The sequence below is a fragment of the Sorex araneus genome, chromosome 2, assembly GCF_027595985.1.
Source record: "Sorex araneus isolate mSorAra2 chromosome 2, mSorAra2.pri, whole genome shotgun sequence".
NCBI classification, from domain to species: domain Eukaryota; kingdom Metazoa; phylum Chordata; class Mammalia; order Eulipotyphla; family Soricidae; genus Sorex; species Sorex araneus.
In genome coordinates this window covers 136,596,595-136,616,041 of record NC_073303.1, presented here as the reverse complement: position 1 = coordinate 136,616,041, position 19,447 = coordinate 136,596,595, and the positions used below count along the sequence as shown (strand labels likewise).

The 19,447-nt window shown below is 38.2% G+C and overlaps 1 protein-coding gene and 2 pseudogenes across 2 annotated transcripts in view; all 3 read left to right on the top strand.

Moving 5' to 3' along the window:
- LOC101556968 (protein mono-ADP-ribosyltransferase PARP14) overlaps nucleotides 1-19,447 on the top strand; it is a 119,631-nt gene that overhangs the window by 34,211 nt on the left and 65,973 nt on the right. For both annotated transcript variants that reach the window (XM_055129361.1, XM_012932315.2), the window contains exons 2-4: nucleotides 2,769-2,896; nucleotides 3,627-3,660; nucleotides 11,580-11,816. In XM_055129361.1, coding sequence (XP_054985336.1) covers nucleotides 2,769-2,896; nucleotides 3,627-3,660; nucleotides 11,580-11,816 — 399 coding nt within the window. The remainder of the gene's footprint in view (nucleotides 1-2,768; nucleotides 2,897-3,626; nucleotides 3,661-11,579; nucleotides 11,817-19,447) is intronic.
- Nucleotides 8,863-9,294, top strand: LOC129402506 (translation machinery-associated protein 7-like; annotated as a pseudogene).
- On the top strand, nucleotides 14,403-18,421 carry LOC105942922 (ribosome biogenesis protein NSA2 homolog; annotated as a pseudogene).

The following is a 19,447-nucleotide window of genomic DNA, read 5'->3' as shown; positions in this document are numbered from 1 at the left end:
AAAATCTTCCTATGCATTCACTAAAATAATAATAATATTTTAATCTTTCCTTTTGTCTATATAATGCATTACATAAATTGATCTGCATGTATTAAACTCCCTTGCATCCCTGGAATAAATTCCAGTTTATTGTGACATTGACTCCTTTTGATATATTGTTGGATTTGTTTCACTAAGATTTTGTTTAGCACTTTTGCATCTATTTTCATTGCCTAAATTACCAAGAATGTTCCCCTTAATACTGTTTTTATTATGTACCATAGATTCTGATAGTTTGTGCCTTCTTTCTTACTCATTTCAAGAAATCTTTTAATTTTATCTTTTATTTCCTCTTTCATCCAGTAGTTATTTAACAATACGTTTTCCTGTTTCAGATGTTGGAGCTTTTCCCAAATTTCTCCGGGGGGGGGGGGAGGAGTTGGGCCACACCCAGTGGTACTCAGGGTTTACTCCTGGCTCTGTGCTTAAGAATCACTCCTTGCGGGACTTGAAGGATCATATGCGGTGCTGGGGATTGTGAAATCAAGCACCCTGCCAACTGTACTATATCTCTAATCCCTCAACTTACTTTTTATTCTTACTTTCATGCATTGACGTATGAAAAGATACTTAACATGACTTCTATTTTGGTGATTTTATTGGCAATTGAACTATGTCATAATGGTTTCTATCCTGAAGAATATTCCATGATACATCCTTCCAACCTTTAACTCTGAATCTTTATTATTGTGAGAATGAATTCAAGTGTGTCTCTCATAAGGTTGGATTCCTGATTCATCCAGCAATTCTATTCCTTTTAATATAAGATTCCAATCCCTAAATTTCGTTTGTTTGTTTTTGGGTCACACCTGGCGATGCCCAGTGTGATATGAATGTGATGTGAATGTGACTGTGATGCTCTGTGCTCAGGAATTACTCCTGGCAGTGCTCGGGGGACCATATGGGATGCCGGGAATCAAACCCAGGTCAACCACATGCAAGGTAGATGCCCTACCCGCTCTACTATCGCTCCAGCCAAACCAATCCCTAACATTTAAAGAAATTATTTTTCTATGATATTTTGGTTTTGTCTTTTTTCATTTGTTTCTTTGTAGGTGGATATTCGTTATTCTTTGACATGGTTAAATGCAACAAATGTCTTCAACTACTGCTTTCATGAGAATGTTCCTATCTCTCCCTCAAATTTGAGTGGTTGCCCCTCAGAGGCTTCTGTGGTACTCATACAGGCTCACCTGAAATGTTTTCTATCTTTAGTTGTGGTGCTCTCTAGGGACCACTCACTCTTGTGAAGTTCATACACACCTGGATGCTTTGCCTCTAGATCACATACTTATATGTAATATTGAATAAGTAGTAATGCCACTGAGATTTCTATCTAAACATTTGGGTTCAAGGCAGACTTTATCCAAGGTATACCCCTGAACCATGCCTAGTAATGTCTGGCCCATGCCCACTCCATTCTCAGAGATGCTCAAGTGCCACTCCAGGGAACACTACCTGTGGTTGTAATGGGGGCATTTAGTTCTGGGAATAACTAATCACGCGTGCAAGTCATGAGGTCACTGTTCCCTTATATTCCACATATGAGCAAGATCATGAGGGTTTTTTTAAATTTATTCTTTTATTGAATCACCATGTGGAAAGTTACAAAGCTTTCAGGTTTAAGTCCCAGTTATACAATACTCGAACACCCATCCCTTCACCAGTGCACATATTCCACCACCAAGAATCACAGTATACCTCCCTCCCACCCCCCACCTCCCCAGCCCCCCACCCCGCCTGTGTAACTGATAAATTTCACTTTTCTTTCACTTTACTTTGATTAAATTCAATATTTCAACAAAAAAACTCACTATTATTACTTAGAGTTTCTCCCCCCTAAAGTCAGACCTGCTGAAAGGGAAGCATCTGATAATTTGTTTTCCATTGCTGAAAATGAAGAGATATGAGGTCAAGCAGCCGCACTAGCAGCTGCACGGTTTTGGATTTCTGTATTTTAGTATTTTAGTAACTAAGTCCAGAGAAATTTCTGCCAGAAATTGCATCATTTCAAGCTTGCACCTCTCAGCTACTTTATATTCCACATATGAGTGCAATCTTTCTATGTCTGTCTCTTTCTTTCTGACTCATTTCACTCAACATGACACTCTCCATGTTGATCCACTTATATGCAAATTTCATGACTTCATGTTTTCTGACAGCTACATAGTATTCCATTGTGTAGATGTACCAGAGTTTCTTTAACCAGTCATCTGTTTTGGGGCACTTTGTTTTTTTCCAGATTGTGGCTATTGTAAACAGCGCTGCAATGAAAATAGAAGTGCAGATGTCATTTCTACTATACCTTTTTGCCTCTCTGGGATATATTCCCAGGAGTGGTATTGCTGGGTCAAATGGAAGCTCAATTTCTAATTTTTTGAGAATCGTCCATATTGTTTTCCAAAAGGGCTGAACCAGTTGGCATTCCCACCAGCAGTGAAGGAGAGTCCCTTTCTTCCCACATCCACGCCAACACCGGTTTCTTTTGTTTTTTGGGATGTGGGCCAGTGTCTGTGTTGTGAGATGATATCTCATTGTAAGATCATGAGGTTTTTGTCTTTTTCTTTCTTACACACTTTGTTTAGAACGACTCCCTTCAGTTCTATCCAAGTTGCTGCAAACTATAAGATTTCACTCTTTATCTTATCTATGTAGTGAGTAGCTTTCCATTGTGTGTATATACCACAATTTCTTTACAAACTTGTCTACACATTTTTTTAAAATTTCAGTTCGGCAGAAAGTTCTGGAGAGACAGAACCATGAGCTGGCATGGCCAGGAAATGGACCATTCAAGCTAACTCTCAAGTTACCTACAGTAGCAGATGAAGTCCATGATGAGGAGCAAATTACAACAAAGGTAAGAAAAAGTCTGGGAGTTCTCTCAAGGTATTTGGGATAGAATCCATTGAGAAAAATAGAGTGTTATGTGAAGTGATAAATGCAACTAACAGTCATGGAGAAGGAAAGGTCGTGCTGGGGTAGATATTAGTAATAATGAATGAAAGGTAACTTTTTCTTAATATTAGATACTTTTAGAAAAATCAAGTTCAGTGTACAGTAATGGTTATTTGAAATATAAAACTCAGGATTTGCTTTATCTAAGTGCTTTCTAACCTAAATTTGTTTCCTTTTTATATCAATCAGAGAAGGTACTGATTTATACTTCTTGTAAGTTAAGTATGAATTGTAAAATGGCATAGTAATAATACCAGTCTTATTGGATTATTGAGTTGATTTCAAAATTAAATTAGAAGACCTTGAGGGAAAACATAAGGCTTGGTGATTATTAATTATAAACACTTAGTAAATGTTAAATGAAAGAAGACCTTACAATCAAATGTTTTTTCTAATTTAAATCTTAACCAATAACCAAACCACTTGGGTTTCTGTTATTCATTTGTACTAGTGACTTTAAATCAGCAAGTATATTCCAGATGCAAGTAGAGGTAAGATAAGCAGCATCACTGCCAGAACAGTTCATTACATATGCCATAGCTACAAAATTCTAAATTTTTATCAGGAACATTTTCTTCATGTAAAGGTAATATTCATGATTTAATACTGCTACTTTTGTGTTTGGGTTTCAGGAATCCAAGTCCAAAGACCCAGTCAAACAACCAGGTAATGTCTCCTTCACCAGAAAGTTTTACTTTTATTAAAGGTGACATAGTGTAGTTTTTCCTACTCTTCCTACACACCTTGGACTATATCACTTACACACAGCATGCCTTGTTGAGTGCTAACACTGGGGTTTCCCTTGGAGCAAGTGGGGTATAGCTCGGAAGAAAGGGAACAGTATTTCTGTTGAGGAGTCTTTCTGGATTTGCAATTGAGAAGAAGATAGCATGTTTCTGGAGATAGAGAAACCGTTTTTTGGTTTTTGTTTGTTTATTTGTTTTTGTTTTTTGGGTCACACTCAGCGATGCACAGGGTTTACTCCTGGCTCATGCACTCAGGAATTACTCCTGGTGGTGCTCCAGGGACCATATGGGATGCTGGGAATTGAACATGGGTAAACAAAAACATAAAACAACAGTCAATAGTATTTTTTTAAATTTTATTGAATCACTGAGATAATTACAAGCTTTCATGTTTGGGTTAAAATCACACAATGATCTTATAGAATAACAGAGTGGGAGATGAACACCCAAGAATTGTAGAAACAAGTACCAGGAGGTTGACTCCATGGCTTGGAAGCTGGCCTCACATTCTGGAGAGAGGGCAACTCAGAGAAGGGATCACCAACTATAATGTAGTCGAAGGCCATGCGGGAGAAGGGAGTTGCGGGCTGAATGAGGGCTAGAGACTGAGCACAGTGGCCACTCAACACCTTTATTGCAAACCACAACAGCTAATTAGAGGGAGAGAACAGAAGGGAATGCCCTGCCACAGTGACAGGGTGGAGTGGGGGGAGATGGGATTGGGGAGGACGGGAGGGATGCTGGGTTTACTGCTGGTGGAGTATGGGCACTGGTGAAGGGATGGGTTCCAGAACCTTGTATGAGGGAAGCATAAGCACAAATGTATATAAATCCGTAACTGTACCCTCATGGTGATTCATTAATTAAAAATAAATAAATTTATTATAAAAAAAATAAAATCACACAATGATCAAACACCCATCCCTCCACCAGAGCACATTCCCCATCACCAATATCACCCCCTCCTCTCCCACCCTCGCCCGACTCCATGCCAGACAATATTCCCCATAATCTCTCTATACTTTTGGGAATTATGGCTTGCAGCACAGATAGTGAGAAGTTATCACGTTTGGTCCATTCTCTACTTTCAGCACACATCTCCCATTCCGACTGATTCCTCCAGCCATCATTTTCCTAGTGATCCCTTCTCTATTCCATCTGCCTTCTAGCCCTGCTCATGAAGCAGTCTTCCAGCTATGGGGCAATCTTCCTAGCCTTTGAATCTACTGTCCTTCAGTGTCAGCCTCATATGATGTTCTTCTATACTCCACAAATGACATAGAAGACATAGAAGTCCTTCTTTGTCTGTCCCTCTCTTTCTGACTCATTTAACTTAGGATGATACTCTCCATGTCTATCCATTTATAAGCAAATTTCATGACTTCATCTCTCCTAACAGCTGCATAGTATTCCATTGGAATGGACTAAAGTTTCTTTAACCAGTTACTGTTCTAGGACACTTGGTTGTTTCCAGATTTTGGCTATTGTGAATAGTGCTGCAGTGAACATATAGGTACAGATGTCATTTTTTCTGTGCTTTTTTGCATCCTCGGGATATATTCCCAGAAGTGGTATTGTGGGGTCATATAAAAGCTCAATTTCTACGTTTTCAAAGACTGTTCATATTGTTTTCCAGAAAGGCTGGACCAGTCAGCATTTCCACCAACAGTGAAAGAGCGTCCCTTATCCCCCACATCCACGCCAGCACTGGTTCCTTTTGTTCTTTTGAATGTGTGCTATTCTCTGTGGTGTAAGATGATATCTCATTGTTGTTTTAATTTGCATTTCCCTGATGACTAATGATGTGGAGCATTTTTTCATGTGCCTTTTGGCCATTTATATTTCTTTTTTGAGGAAACCTCTGTTCATTTCTTCTCCCCATTTTTTGATGCGGTTGGAGGTTTTTTCTTATACAACTCTACTAGTGCCTTGTATATCCTTGATATTAATCCCTTATCAGATGGGTATTGGATAAATATTCTTTCCCATTCTGTGGCTCTTTCTGTATTTTGGTCACTGTTTCTTTTGAAGTGCAGAAGCTTCTTAGTTTTATGTAGTCCCATTTGTTTATGTTTGCTTCCACTTGCATGGTCAGTGCTGTTTCATTTTTAAAGATGCTTTTAGCTTCAATGTAATGGAGAGTTCTGCCTACATTTTCCTCTATGTACCTTATAGATTCATGTCTGATATTCTTTAATCCACTTTGATCTGACTTTTGTGCCTGGCATTAGACAGAGGACAGAGTTCATTTTTTTGCAGGTAGCTATCCAGTTTTCCCAGCACCACTTAATGAAGAGGTTTTCCTTATTCTACTTCATATATCTTGCTCCTTTGTCAAAGATTAAGTGGCCATATTTTGGGGGTCTCTAATAGGATATTCAACTCTGCTCCATTGGTCTGCAGGTCTGTTTATTGCCCAATACCATGCCGTTTTAATTGCTACTGCGTTGTAGTAGAGTTTAAAGTTGTGGAAGGTGACACCCCACCATCTTCTTTTTCACAAGGATTGCTTTAGTTATTCATGGAGATTTATTGTTCCATATGAATTTTAGGAGTGTTTTATCTATTTTGTTAAAAAATGTAAAACCCCATAACAACAATTTGTCAACGTCAATGGGCTAAATGCACCAATTAAAAGACACAAAGTGGCAGGATGGATTAGAAAATTGAACCCAACATTCTGCTGCCTGCAAGAAACACATCTCAATAGGAAGCGCAAGCACAGGCTCAAAGTCAAAGGCTGGAAAGCAATCCTACAGGCAAACAACTCCTATAAAAAAGCTGGGGTAGCCACCCTACTATCAGACCACATTGATTTCAGACTGAAGAAGGTCACAAGAGACAGTGAAGGTCATTTCTTATTGATAAAGGGATCTGTACAACAGGAAGAACTTACAATACTAAATATATATGCACCTAATGAAGGACCAGCAACATACTTAAAACAACTACTCATAGACTCGAAGAAAGTCATCAATAGCAACACAATACTAGTGGAGGACTTCAACACTGCTTTATCACCTCTTGATAGATCAACCAGACTCAAGCTTAGCAAAGACATACTTCATCTGAGGGAAGAAATGGAAGAAAGGGACTAAGTAGATATATACAGGACAATTCATCTTCAAAAAGCTGAATACACATTCTTCTCAAGTGTGCATGGAACATTCTCCAAGATTGACCACATGCAGAGCCACAAAACATACCTCCATAAAATTAAGAAGATAGAGTTTGTATCAACGATCCTTTCAGATCATGTCACTGTCACTATCATCCCCATTGCTCATCGATTTGCTCGAGCGGGCACCAGTAATGTCTCCATCATGAAACTTGTTACTGATTTTGGCATATTAATTACACCACGAGTAGCTTGCCAGGCTCTTTTGTGAGGGTGAGATACTCTCGGTAGCTTGCCAGGCTCTCTGAAAGAGGTGGAGGAATCAAACCCGGGTCTGTTGTGTACAAGGCAAACACCTTACCCACTATGCTTTCACTCCAGCCTTATCCCTCAGACGATGATGCACTGAAAATAGAAATAAATCACACACACTAACAGGAAACGAAATCAAACACTTGGAAATTAAATAGCTCACTATTGCACAATGAGTGGCTTAGAAAGGATATCAAAGAGGAAATCAGCAGATTCCTGAAAACGAATGAAAATGAGGACATGAGTTACCAAAACTTATGGGACACAGCAAAAGCTGTGTTAAGTGGAAAGTTTATAGCTCTACAAGCATTCCTCAGGAAGGAGGAGCAAACACACGTAAGTAACCTAACCTCATAGCTTAAGAACATGGAGAATGACCAACAAAAGGAGCCCAATCCAAACGGGAGGAAAGAAATAATAAAACTCAGAGCAGAAATCAACGAGATGGAAACCCAAAATACAATCTGTAAGATCAATGAAACCAAGAGCTGGTTCTTTGAGAAAATGAACAAAATCAATAAACCTCTAGCAAGACTCACCAAAAAAGGAAGAGAGAAAACCCTAATAAACTGAATCAGAAATGAAAAAGGGGGACATTACAAAAAAAACTGCAGAAATTCAAAGGATCCACAGAGATTACTTTGAGAAACTTTATGCCACGAAACACAAAAACCTTTAGGAAATGGATAAATTTCTAGATTCCTAAAACCTCCCAAGGTTGAATCAAGAAGATCTGGAATACCTGAACAGCCCTATCACCATCAAGGAAATTGATATGGTAATAAAAAGTCTCCCCAAACACGAAAGTCCTGACCCAGATGGATTCACTAGTGAATTCTTCCAAACCTTTAAAGAGGAGTTACTCCCAATCCTCTTTAAGATTTTCCAAGAAATTGAAGTATCAAAAACACTTCCAAACAGTTTCTATGAAGCAAATATCACCCTGATACCAAAAGCACACAGAGATACCACAAAGAGAATTACAGACCTATATCCCTGATGAACACAGACACAACATCCTCAACAAAATATTAACAAATAGAATCCAACGACTCATCAAAAAAGACCATACACCATGACCAAGTAGGATTCATCCCAGGGATGCAAGGATGGTTTAACATTTGCAAGTCAATCAACACAATTTATCATATCAATAAATGAAAAGATAAAAACCATATGATCATATCAATAGATGCAGAGAAAGCATTTGACAAGATCCAGCTCCCGTTTATGATGAAAACTCTCAGCAAAATGGTCATCGAAGGAACTTTCCTCAATATAGTCAGAGCCATCTACCACAAGCCCACAGCAAGTATCATTCTCAATGGGGAAAAACTAAAAGCCTTCCTTCCCTCTAAGATTCGGCACAAGGCAAGGTTGCCCACTTTCACTACTCCTATTCAATATAGTACTGGAAGTCATGGCCATAGCAGTTAGACAATAAAAAGATATTAAGGGCATACAGATAGGAAAGGAAGAGGTCAAGTTATCAGTATTTGCATACAATATGATAGTATACTTAGAAAACCCTAAAGACTCTACAGAAAAGCTCCTAGAAACAATAGATCTATATAGTAAAGTGGCAGGCTACAAAATCAACACCCAAAAGTCCATGGCTCTCTCATATACAAATAATGTTAGGCAAGAAAGAGACATTAAAAAAACAATCCTGGGCGAGGTGCGGCAGGCGCCATGTCCGGCCGCGAAGGTGGCAAGAAGAAGCCCCTGAAGCAGCCCAAGAAACAGGCCAAGGAAATGGACAAGATAAGGCATTCAAGCAGAAACAGAAGGAGGAGCAGAAGAAACTTGAGGAACTAAAAGCCAAGGCCTCGGGGAAGGGCCCCCTGGCCACTGGTGGAATTAAGAAGTCTGGCAAAAAGTAAGCTGTTTCTTGTGCTGGAGATAATGGTGATCTTTAATTCTATTACTGGTTAAACATCTGGATTCCCTGTGTAACCTCAGTTGCCAGCAGTACCTAGAATGAAGTGTTTTGGAACCTGTTGTACACTTAAGAATAAACTTTTGTAAAAAAATTTAAAAAAAGAAGAAGAGAAAGAATTCATAAGATTTCTCATTCTCTGGTTCTCAGCTATTTTTACTGTAGCAGTGAAGTCAGTAAACCTAGCCCAGACCCTGCCAAAGTGTACTTTCCTCAAGTGTTTGGTCCATCCCTTATTCTGTACCATCTGAAATTAAACCAGCTCATTTGAAAAAAAAAAAAATGCTGTTCACAATAGTCACTGTAATCCCGTTGCTCATCGATTTGTTCGAGCGGGCACCAGTAACGTCTCTCATTGAGAGACTTATTGTTACTGTTTTTGGCATATCCAATATTCACGGGTAGCTTGCCAGGCTCAGCTGTGCAAGCTCCATACTCTCAGTAGCTTGCTGGGTTCTCCGAGAGGGGTGGAGGAATCGAACACGGGTTGGCTGAGTGAAAGGTGAAAGCCCAACCGCTGTGCTATCACTCCAGCCCACAATAGTACCTCAGAAAATCAAGTACCTTAGAATCAGCTTAACCAGAGGTGAAGGACCTATACAAAAAAAAAATTACAAAACACTACTTCAAGATATAAAAGAGTACACTAGGATATCACCATGAATAACCACTGAGCACAGAGCCAGGAGTTACCAATGAACACAGGACCTGGAGAAAGTCCTGAGTACTTCTGGTGTGACCCCAAAACAAAAAAGAGCATTGGTAATTTCCTTACCTAATTTTTTGTAGACCCCTCTCCACTTTCAGTTCTTTGAATGTAATTGGGGTGTCAATAAATAGATGCTATGCTAATCAATGTGATGATAACAGCAGGTAGGATGCTTGTCTTGCATGTGGCCAACCTGAATTTGATCCCAAGATCGCATATGGAACCCCAAGCCCACCAGGGGTGATCCCTGAATGCATAGAAAGGAGCAATCCCTAATCACCACTGGGTGTGGCCCCCAAATCAATATATATGTATATTTATACAGATATACATATATTATAGGTGCTAAAAATATATAAGGATCTTATCATATGTATCATGCTTCACTGAGAGACTAGCCATGTATAACTCACTAATGGAAATGTTATAGTGGATCTGACTAACTTCCTATTCTGTAGACAGCATTTAATAACAGACAATTAGCAGATGTCACAGGTGTCAAAGAACTTTATTTTACAACACACTAGGGTACATCTCTGCATGATGATTCTTCAATGGAAGTTGCCACAGCAATAGCAACCTCCATGTCCTGCACAGCAACCACCTCCCGTCTACTCTTCTCTTCTGTGTTCATACTCTTCTCCCTCTCTTCCATGTTTATTCACTCCTCTTCTTCATCTCTTCTCCCCTATTCTCTTCTTTTTTCCTTCTCTTACATTCTCTTCTCTATTCTTATCTATACCCATATTTGTTTCTATGGGCACACACACACACACACACACACACACACACACACACACACACACTGTAAAAACCCTTGCCCTTAGTCCCTTAGTTATTTCTACTTTCTGGTTACACCCTATGTTCATCCAGTTGGAAAGACCAATCTTATCACACTTGTAAATGAGGGTTGTTTCGATGATTGTGACATGACCAATCTGATCACATATGCTTGTATAAGGGTTTGCATTATCACCTATGCCCTTATGCAAATAATGTCTTGCAAACTGCACTAATCATGTTTGCAATATGGGTGTGTGTGGTGATTATGGAACCACAATCAGGTTGCATTGCCCTTATAAGGGCTTATAAGACAATCACATGTAAATAAGGGATTGTAAGAGGACACATTAGATGTCTTGATAATTCGATACATTGATTCCCATTTCCTTTGTAATAGAGCAAGCCTGGCTGTGTGACTGTTATTCAATGTTTTTGATGGATACATAAAAACAGTGTATTTAACCTTCCGTGCATATTCCTTAGTCATTCACTGCAAGTATTTTTTCTTCTCTTCATTGATAAAAACTTAGTGCTTATCAGAATTTAAAGGGGTAAATACTGGTGTGTTTAGCCATCATTGGAATATCCTTTTTCTTCCAATGACTATAGCAGAAAGTCTCTAATTAAACAAAGTCATGAAGTTATCAACTATGCAAGATGTACTAGAACTACAAGAATGAGTAAACATGTTTAGAAGTTGGGCCCAGTGAGCTTAAATAATGATATGGTGCTGAGACCAAAGTATATTTCAAGGACTATAAAAGATAAGGCAGTTTTCTCAGTGACAATGCAGAGAAATGTGTAATAAAGTTGAACTTAATGTTATTAGTCAAATACTCTTTTCTTTTTAAGTAAATTAGATAAATAGCCTTCTAAAACCTCGTTTTGAGTTACCAAAGTGGTTGAGAGGGAGATAGCACCAGGTAATGAGAATTTACTTTACTACGGCCTTCTAACTTTCTGTCTTCCTCAAATCAGATGTTACAGGAGAACTGGATACAACACACTCTGTCAACAGAAGACCGGAAAACATTGAAGACACCCCAAAAGAACCTCTTTCTTCTTTGGTTGTATTTGAAAATCTCAAGAACAATGTGAATGATATAGTGTTGACGTTGTTAGTGGAAAATGTAAGCGGCCTGTCCAGTGGTGACTTTCATATAGAAATAATACAAGATTTTAAAGTTGCCGTGGTGACCTTTCATAAAAACTTAGGTAAGATCAAGTGTCAATTCATTTGCAAGTTCTTTTTGTACCATACTTTGGGATTTTGATTGAATACATCAGAAATTTTTACTCATTTAGTGGCTTATTTAAAAAAAATTTAAAACAATGTAGTTGCTTTTTAATACTTAAGATGGTACAATTTAAATTTGGAAAAAACTTGTGCTGTGTTAATTGATTAATCTTTACTGTGTAAGTTGTGTAGATGTGCATGTATGTGAAAGAGAATACATTCTGTATGTATGAGAGAGAGAGAAAGAAAGAGAATACATTCAAACAGACATTAGGGTTATTTAAATGATTCTAACTAAATTAGCACCATTGACCCATGTTCTATGTACCTCTGGGAGAAGTAAATATTGGTCTGTGCCACCAAATCACTTACTGGACAATAACAAAAAAATCGCTCATCTAGTATTTACTGTGAACCATGTACCACATTAATATTTTAAGATTATTGTTACTATTATTCCCTCTCCCCCATTTTATAATTAAGGACCCAGAAGCAAGCAAAGGCTAACTGGATTTGAACCCAGGCAGTCCCTGTGCACAGCTTATGCTCTCATCTCCTCTTCCATAAATAACTTTAGCACTAGTCTTATATCCCATATGTAGGTAGGAGTAACCTTAGCATGCCTAGAATGAGTGCTCTCTAGGTCATTATGGGGGTCTGTGACGGTTTATAAGACTCAAAGAATCCTCTCCAGAAACAGGAACATTTTCTAGTTTCAGGCCCTGGCTGAGCAGTGTCCATGGTAGTGGAATGACTTATAGCCCAATTATAGAGTCAAAGTCCAAAGTGCCATGTTTAGTTTCTGCCCTATATTATTACTTTCTTTATCTGTAAAATGGGGCTACTGACACTTATCTAATCCAGTTTCTGTGAATATTAAGTAAGATAATGTTTGAAAAATTTTAATGGAGTGAATACCTGAGACACGATAAGGTCTCAAAACTCAGATATATTATTATTTCAAATGTGTAAGCAGTTCTGACAAATAATTAGCCTATAAACTAAATGAATAAATGTGGTTTTTTTGTCCATTGATCAAAAATCTTGAAAAATACCATGTGTGAGATACTTGTTGAGTTGCTATTGGTACAGAGATGAATAACTCCTGATTCCTGAGAAAATTGTATGGAAATGAACAATGAAGGTGTAAGAGGAGAAACTGCCAAAGCAGGAGAGATAGTATATTGGGTAGGGCATTAACTTTACACACAGCCAACCTGATTTTGGATTTAGAAGACAAAGAAAGGGGAAAACTTCATTCACAATTGGATCAAGTACCTAGGAATCCCTCCTCATGGGTTGGGTGGATAAACATTGCCAAATGGCAATATTCAATACAGTCCCAATAAGGATACTCATAACATTTTTCAGAGAAAAAGATCAGAAACTCATGAAATTTATACAGGACAATAATCACACCCTAAGTAGCCAAAGCAATTCTTGGGAGATAGAAGATGGAAGGCATAGCTTCCCCAGATTCAAACTATACAACAAAGTGGTAGTAATTAAAATAGTGTAGTACTGGAATAAGGACAGACCTGCCCATCAATGGAATAAAACTGAAAGTACAGATACAGATTCTTGGGTATATGGACAGCTAATATTTGATAAAGGGACACAAAATATGAAGTGGAGCCAGAGAAGCCTTTCTTCATAAGTGCTGTTGGGAAAAACTGGTCTGCTACATGCAAAAAAAGAACACAGACCCTTTTATGTAGCCATGCATAGATGTCAAATCAAAATGAAGATTTCAATATCAGAACAAACTCCAGAAGACACATAGAGAAAACATAGGCAGAAGTCTCCAGGACATTGAAGCTAGAGGCATCTTTAAGGATGCAACCCCATTGACCAAGAAAATGGAAGCAAAGATATAACTAATGGAACTACATAAAATTAAGAAGTCTCTTTACCCCAAAGGAAACAATAACAAGAATACAAAGAGACACCACAGACTGGGAAAAATGATTTGCCAATCATTCATCTGACTAAGGGTCAATATCCAATATACATAAAGCACTGGCAAAAGTTTACAAGACTAAGACATTCAACCTCTTAAAAAAAATGGAACAAATAAATAAACCAAAACTTCCTCAGACAAGAAATACAAATGGGCTAAAGATATATGAAAACAAGCTCTGCATCACTAATCACTGGGGAAATGCAAACCAAAGCAACAATGAGATATCACTTACACCAGAATCTGGCATCTAAAGAACACACATCAAAAGGAACAACAGCAATCAGTTGTTGGCATGGATGCAGGGGAAAAACAGACCCTCACTCACTGTTGGTGAGAATGTTTACTGTTTCAGGCTTCTTTTAAAACTATAGAAATTTCTCAAAAACTAGGAATTGAGTTTCCATACAACCCAGCAATTCCACTTCTGAGAATATATCCCCAGGACCCCAAAAAGAATGCAGAGAATACATCTGCATTCCATGTTCATTCCAGCACTATTCGCAATAGCTGGAAATCACCCAAATGTCTGGATACAGAAACTATGGGACAGGGAGCTACTTGGCATCAGGACAGCTGCATGAAACAGCCTTGAAGCATCACCATGCCACAAAATGAATATATTGAGTTGTGTCATAAGTGCTCTGGATATTGTTTGTTGTACCATGAGAAGAGGAAGAAAGAAGTTAGAGAGTCTCATGAACATTCAAAGCAAAAAACGATGATTGGATATCAACAAAAGAAAAGATAAAAATCAGATATTCATACCAATAGATGCATAGAAAGCATTTGACAAGAACTAGGACCCGTTTATGATGAAAACTCTTGCCAAAATGGGTATAAAAGGGACCTTCCTCAATATAGTCAAAGCCGTTTATCACAAGCCTACAGCAAGCATCATCCTCAATGGGGAAAACTAAGAGCCTTCCCTCTAAGAACAGGAACGAGACAAGGATGCCCACTCTCTCCACTTCTGTTCAATATAGTACTGGAAGTACTTGCAATAGCGATTAGGCAAGAAAAAGTTATTAAGGACATTCAGGTAGGAAAGGAAGAAATCAAGCTCTCACTGTTCGCATGTGATACTACACTTAGAGAACCCTAAAACCTCTACCAAGAAACTACTAGAAACAATAGACTCGTATAATAAAGTTGCAGGCTATAAAATCAACACTCAAAAGTTCATGGCTTTCCTATATGCAAATAATGAGAGAGAAGAAAGCGACATGAGAAAATCAATCCCGTTCACAATTGTGCCTCAAAAAGTCAAGTACCTCAGAATCAGCTTAGCTAAGAAGGTCAAGGACTTGTATAATGAAAACTACAAAATACTACTTCAGGAAATTAAAGAGGACACGAGGAAATGGAAAGACATCCCCTGCTCATGGATTCGACGAATTAATATTATCAAAATGGCAATACTCCCCAAAGCATTGTACAAATGCAATGCGATCCCTATAAGGATGCCGTTGACATTGTTCAAAGAAATGGAGCAAGCGCTCCTGAAATTCATATGGAACAATGAACCCCCAAGAATAGCTAAAGCAATTCTTGGGAAAAGAAAATGGGAGGAATCAACCTCCCCAACTTCCCACTCTACTACAGAGCGGTAGTAATTAAAACAGCATGGTACTGGAACAAAGGCAGAGCTGCAGACCAATGGAACAGGGTTGAATATTCTGACACACCACCCCAAATATATGATCATCTAATCTTTGATAAGGGAGCAAGAAATGTGAAGTGGAGCAAGGAAAGCATATTTAACAAATTGTGCTGGCAAAACTGGACAGCTATATGCAAAAAAAATTGACTCAGATCTTCACCTATCACCGTATACAAAAGTCAGGTCAAAATGGATTGAAGACCTCAACATCAGACCAGAATCCCTAAGGTACATTGAAGACAAGGCCGGAAAAAACCTCCACGACATTGAAGCCAACGGTATCTTCAAAGATGACACACCACTGGCTTAGCAAGTGAAAACAGAGATAAATAAATGGAACTATCTCAAACTAAGAAGCTTCTGCACCTCAAAAGAAACAATGACCAAAATACAAAGACAGCCTACAGAATGGGAAAGGATATTTACGCAGTACCCATCTGATAAAGGGTTGATATCAAGGATGTACAATGCACTGGTTGAACTCCACAAGAAGAAAACTGCCGACCCGATCAAAAATGGGGTGATGAAATGAACAGAAACTTTCCCAAAGAAGAAATCCGAATGGCTGAGAGTCACATGAGAAAATATTCAACTTCACTAATCATCAGGGATATGCAGATCAGAACAACAATGAGACATCATCTCACACCACAGAAACTGGCCCACATCCCAAAAAACAAAAGCAACTGGTGTTGGCGTGGATGTGGGGAGAAAGGGACTCTTCTTCACTGCTGGTGGGAATGCCGACTGGTTCAGCCCTTTTGGAAAACAATATGGACGATTCTCAAAAAATTAGAAATTGAGCTTCCATTTGACCCAGCAATACCACTCCTGGGAATATAATCTGGAGAGGAAAAATGTATAGTAGAAATGACATCTGCACTTCTATGTTCATTGCAGCGCTGTTTTCAATAGCCACAATCTGGAAAAAAAAACAGAGTGCCCCAAAACAGATGACTGTTTAAAGAAACTTTGATACATATACACAATGGAATACTATGCAGCTGTCAGAAAACATGAAGTCATGAAATTTGCATATAAGTGGATCAACATGGAGAGTGTCATGTTGAGTGAAATGAATCAGAAAGAAAGAGACAGACATAGAAAGATTGCACTCATATATGGAATATAAAGTAGCTGAGAGGTGCAAGCTTGAAATGATGCAATTTCTGGCAGAAATTTCTCTGGACTTAGTTACTAAAATACTAAAATACAGAAATCCAAAACCTTGCGGCCTCTAGTGCGGCCGCTCGACCTCATATCTCTTCATTCTCAGCAATGGAAAACAAATTATCTAATGCTTCCTTTTCAGCAGGTCTGACTTTCGGGGGGAGAAACTCCAAACAATAATAGTGAGTTTTTTGTTGAAATATTGAATGTAATCAAAGTAAAGTGAAAGAAAAGTGAAATTTATCAGTTACACATGCAGGGTGGGGGGCTGGGGAGGTGGGGGTGGTGGGACGGAATTATACTGTGATTCTTGGTGGTGGAATATGTGCACTGGTGAAGGGATGGGTGTTCAAGCACTCTATAACTGAGACTTAAACCTGAAAGCTTTGTAACTTTCCACATGGTGATTCAATAAAAGAATAATAGACTAAATTGGAGAAAAAAAAAGATGATTGGTTTGACGGCTAAGCTCTACCATTAATACTGCCATGCTGAAAGAATGCAAATAAAAAAGACTATTGAGCCAGATGAAAAGAGAAACACCAAACAAAAGAATGACAAAAAGACACCACATAAAGCAATGCCTGAGTATCTGCTGGACTGAGAGAAACAGTCCTGAGCTAAAGTACTTTTCAATATGATGAAACAAAAATGAAAAGAGAATGCAGGAAAATGGAAAGTTCTTCTGTCCAAAGTTTGTGTCCAGGGAGAAAGAGAAGTATTAAAAGTTATGTGAACTCATGGAAGCAATGACAGTCACCACACAAACCAACTCCAGCACCAATATATAAGCTCTATCACCAGTCTTGCTTCAGAAACCCATAAATAAATCTCGAAAGAGATCAAAAGCTGCAATTAATCTCGGACCAACACATGGCTGAACAGACCAGGGTAAATCGAAGGGGAGCATGTTAGCCTGATGCCCCCCCAAGCAGAGCCCCTGACAGCCGCTTGCTTCCACAATCCAAAGTCACATCCATACCCTCAGCCTGGCTCCACCGTCTAAGGATGGATCTCAGTTAGACATAATCTGCTGAAAATTCTAGTATGTGATCTTTGTGACTGAAATTGCCAGGCTTTCTCAGGGTCGGGGAGAGCTACATCCCCCTACCTCCCTGGACTTCTGGAAATCTCAGCAGTCATATCTACATCCCAAAGCTGCCACCCAATTGAAAATTAGCTTTTCATCCAATTAAAAAGCTATTCCACCCTTACTGTCATGGTAAAAATATCAAATGCCCTGAACAAATACTATGACCTCTTGGCACCTGTATTGTAAACCATAATTCACAAAAGGAAAAGGAGAGAGAGAGAGAGAGAGAGAGAGAGAGAGAGAGAGAGAAGGATAGTGCCTCCCATAGAGGGAGGCTGGGGATGGGGGTTGGGGTATTGGGGAATGGTGGTAGGGAAACAGGGGACGTTGGTATTAGGAAATGTACACAGGTGGAGGGATGAGTGCTGGATCATTCTATGACTGAAACCAAATTATGAACAGATTTGTAGTGGTCTATCTCATAAATACTCAGTTTAAAAACATTTCAAAGAAGTATTTGAACAGGAAAGAGAAATAAAAATGCATGGAATAAGTAATTACCGAAGTCTGATTTGTTGGACATGGCTTTACACAAAAAACACCTAAATATGAAAGGTGCATTAGATCAATGGGTTTACATTTCAAAAATGCCCATCTGAGACACCCTGAGCTGAAAGCTATTTTTAGACTCAACACTTGTTTGACAGCCTGTAATCAATGTTGTTTGACACTACTAGAGCCATCCCTGCTTTATTGACATTGAAACTAAAGGCATAGTCTAAGATGAAACACCACTGACCAAGCAAGTGGAAGTAAAGATAACCAAATTAGACTATATTAAACTAAGACTCTTCTGCTCCTCAGAAGAAGTGGTGACCAACATACAAATGTAATCTATGGAATAGGAAAAATTATTTACCCAATACCCATCAGATAAGGAGTTAATATCTAAGATATATAAGGCACTGGTGAACTTCACAAGAAAAAGACATCCAACCACATCAAGGTATAGGGAGAAGAAATGAACAGAAACTTCCTCAAAGAAGAAATACAAAAAGCCAAAAAGCACATGAAAAAATGCTCTACATAGCTAATTATCAGGAAGATGCAAATCAAAACAACAATGATATCATTTCCCACCACAGACACTGGTGCACATCAAAATGAACAATCAGTGTTAGTGCATATGAGGGAAAAAGACATATAACCAGTAAACCAAATTTTCCAAATAGCCAATGCAGGATATTTGAAAATTATGCATGCATAAAAGGTTGGCTTGAAATATAAAATAGAAAACTGCATTTTGAAATAATAGGTTAGGTTAGAAAGGTTCATTGATAAATTTTTAGATATCATATTGTAACTGACATTGACGAAATAATCACTTAACCAGTTTTGCTGTAGCATCAAAGAGGATTTCTACATTTATCAGAAAATATTATTAAACTAACTTCTCCTTTCCAACTGTACATCTATGTGAAACTATTCTTTTCTTTTTTAAAGTGTGATTGTTAAATACACAATAACTAAAACAACATATTTGCGAGATTATCAATCTTCAGAATTTAACAGACCTTTATTAAACCTTCTATTTAAGAAGGCTATTCCTTTCATTAGAGATATGCAAAAAATGCAAAATAGTGAAGAATATAGCATTGATTTTTATTGTTTCAGAAATCATATTTTAAATACACACAAGGTACAGTAAACCAATGCTACTACAACTTTTTTTGCTTTAAAAATTGTTTTATTAATTTTTATTAAAACCAACATGACTTACAGA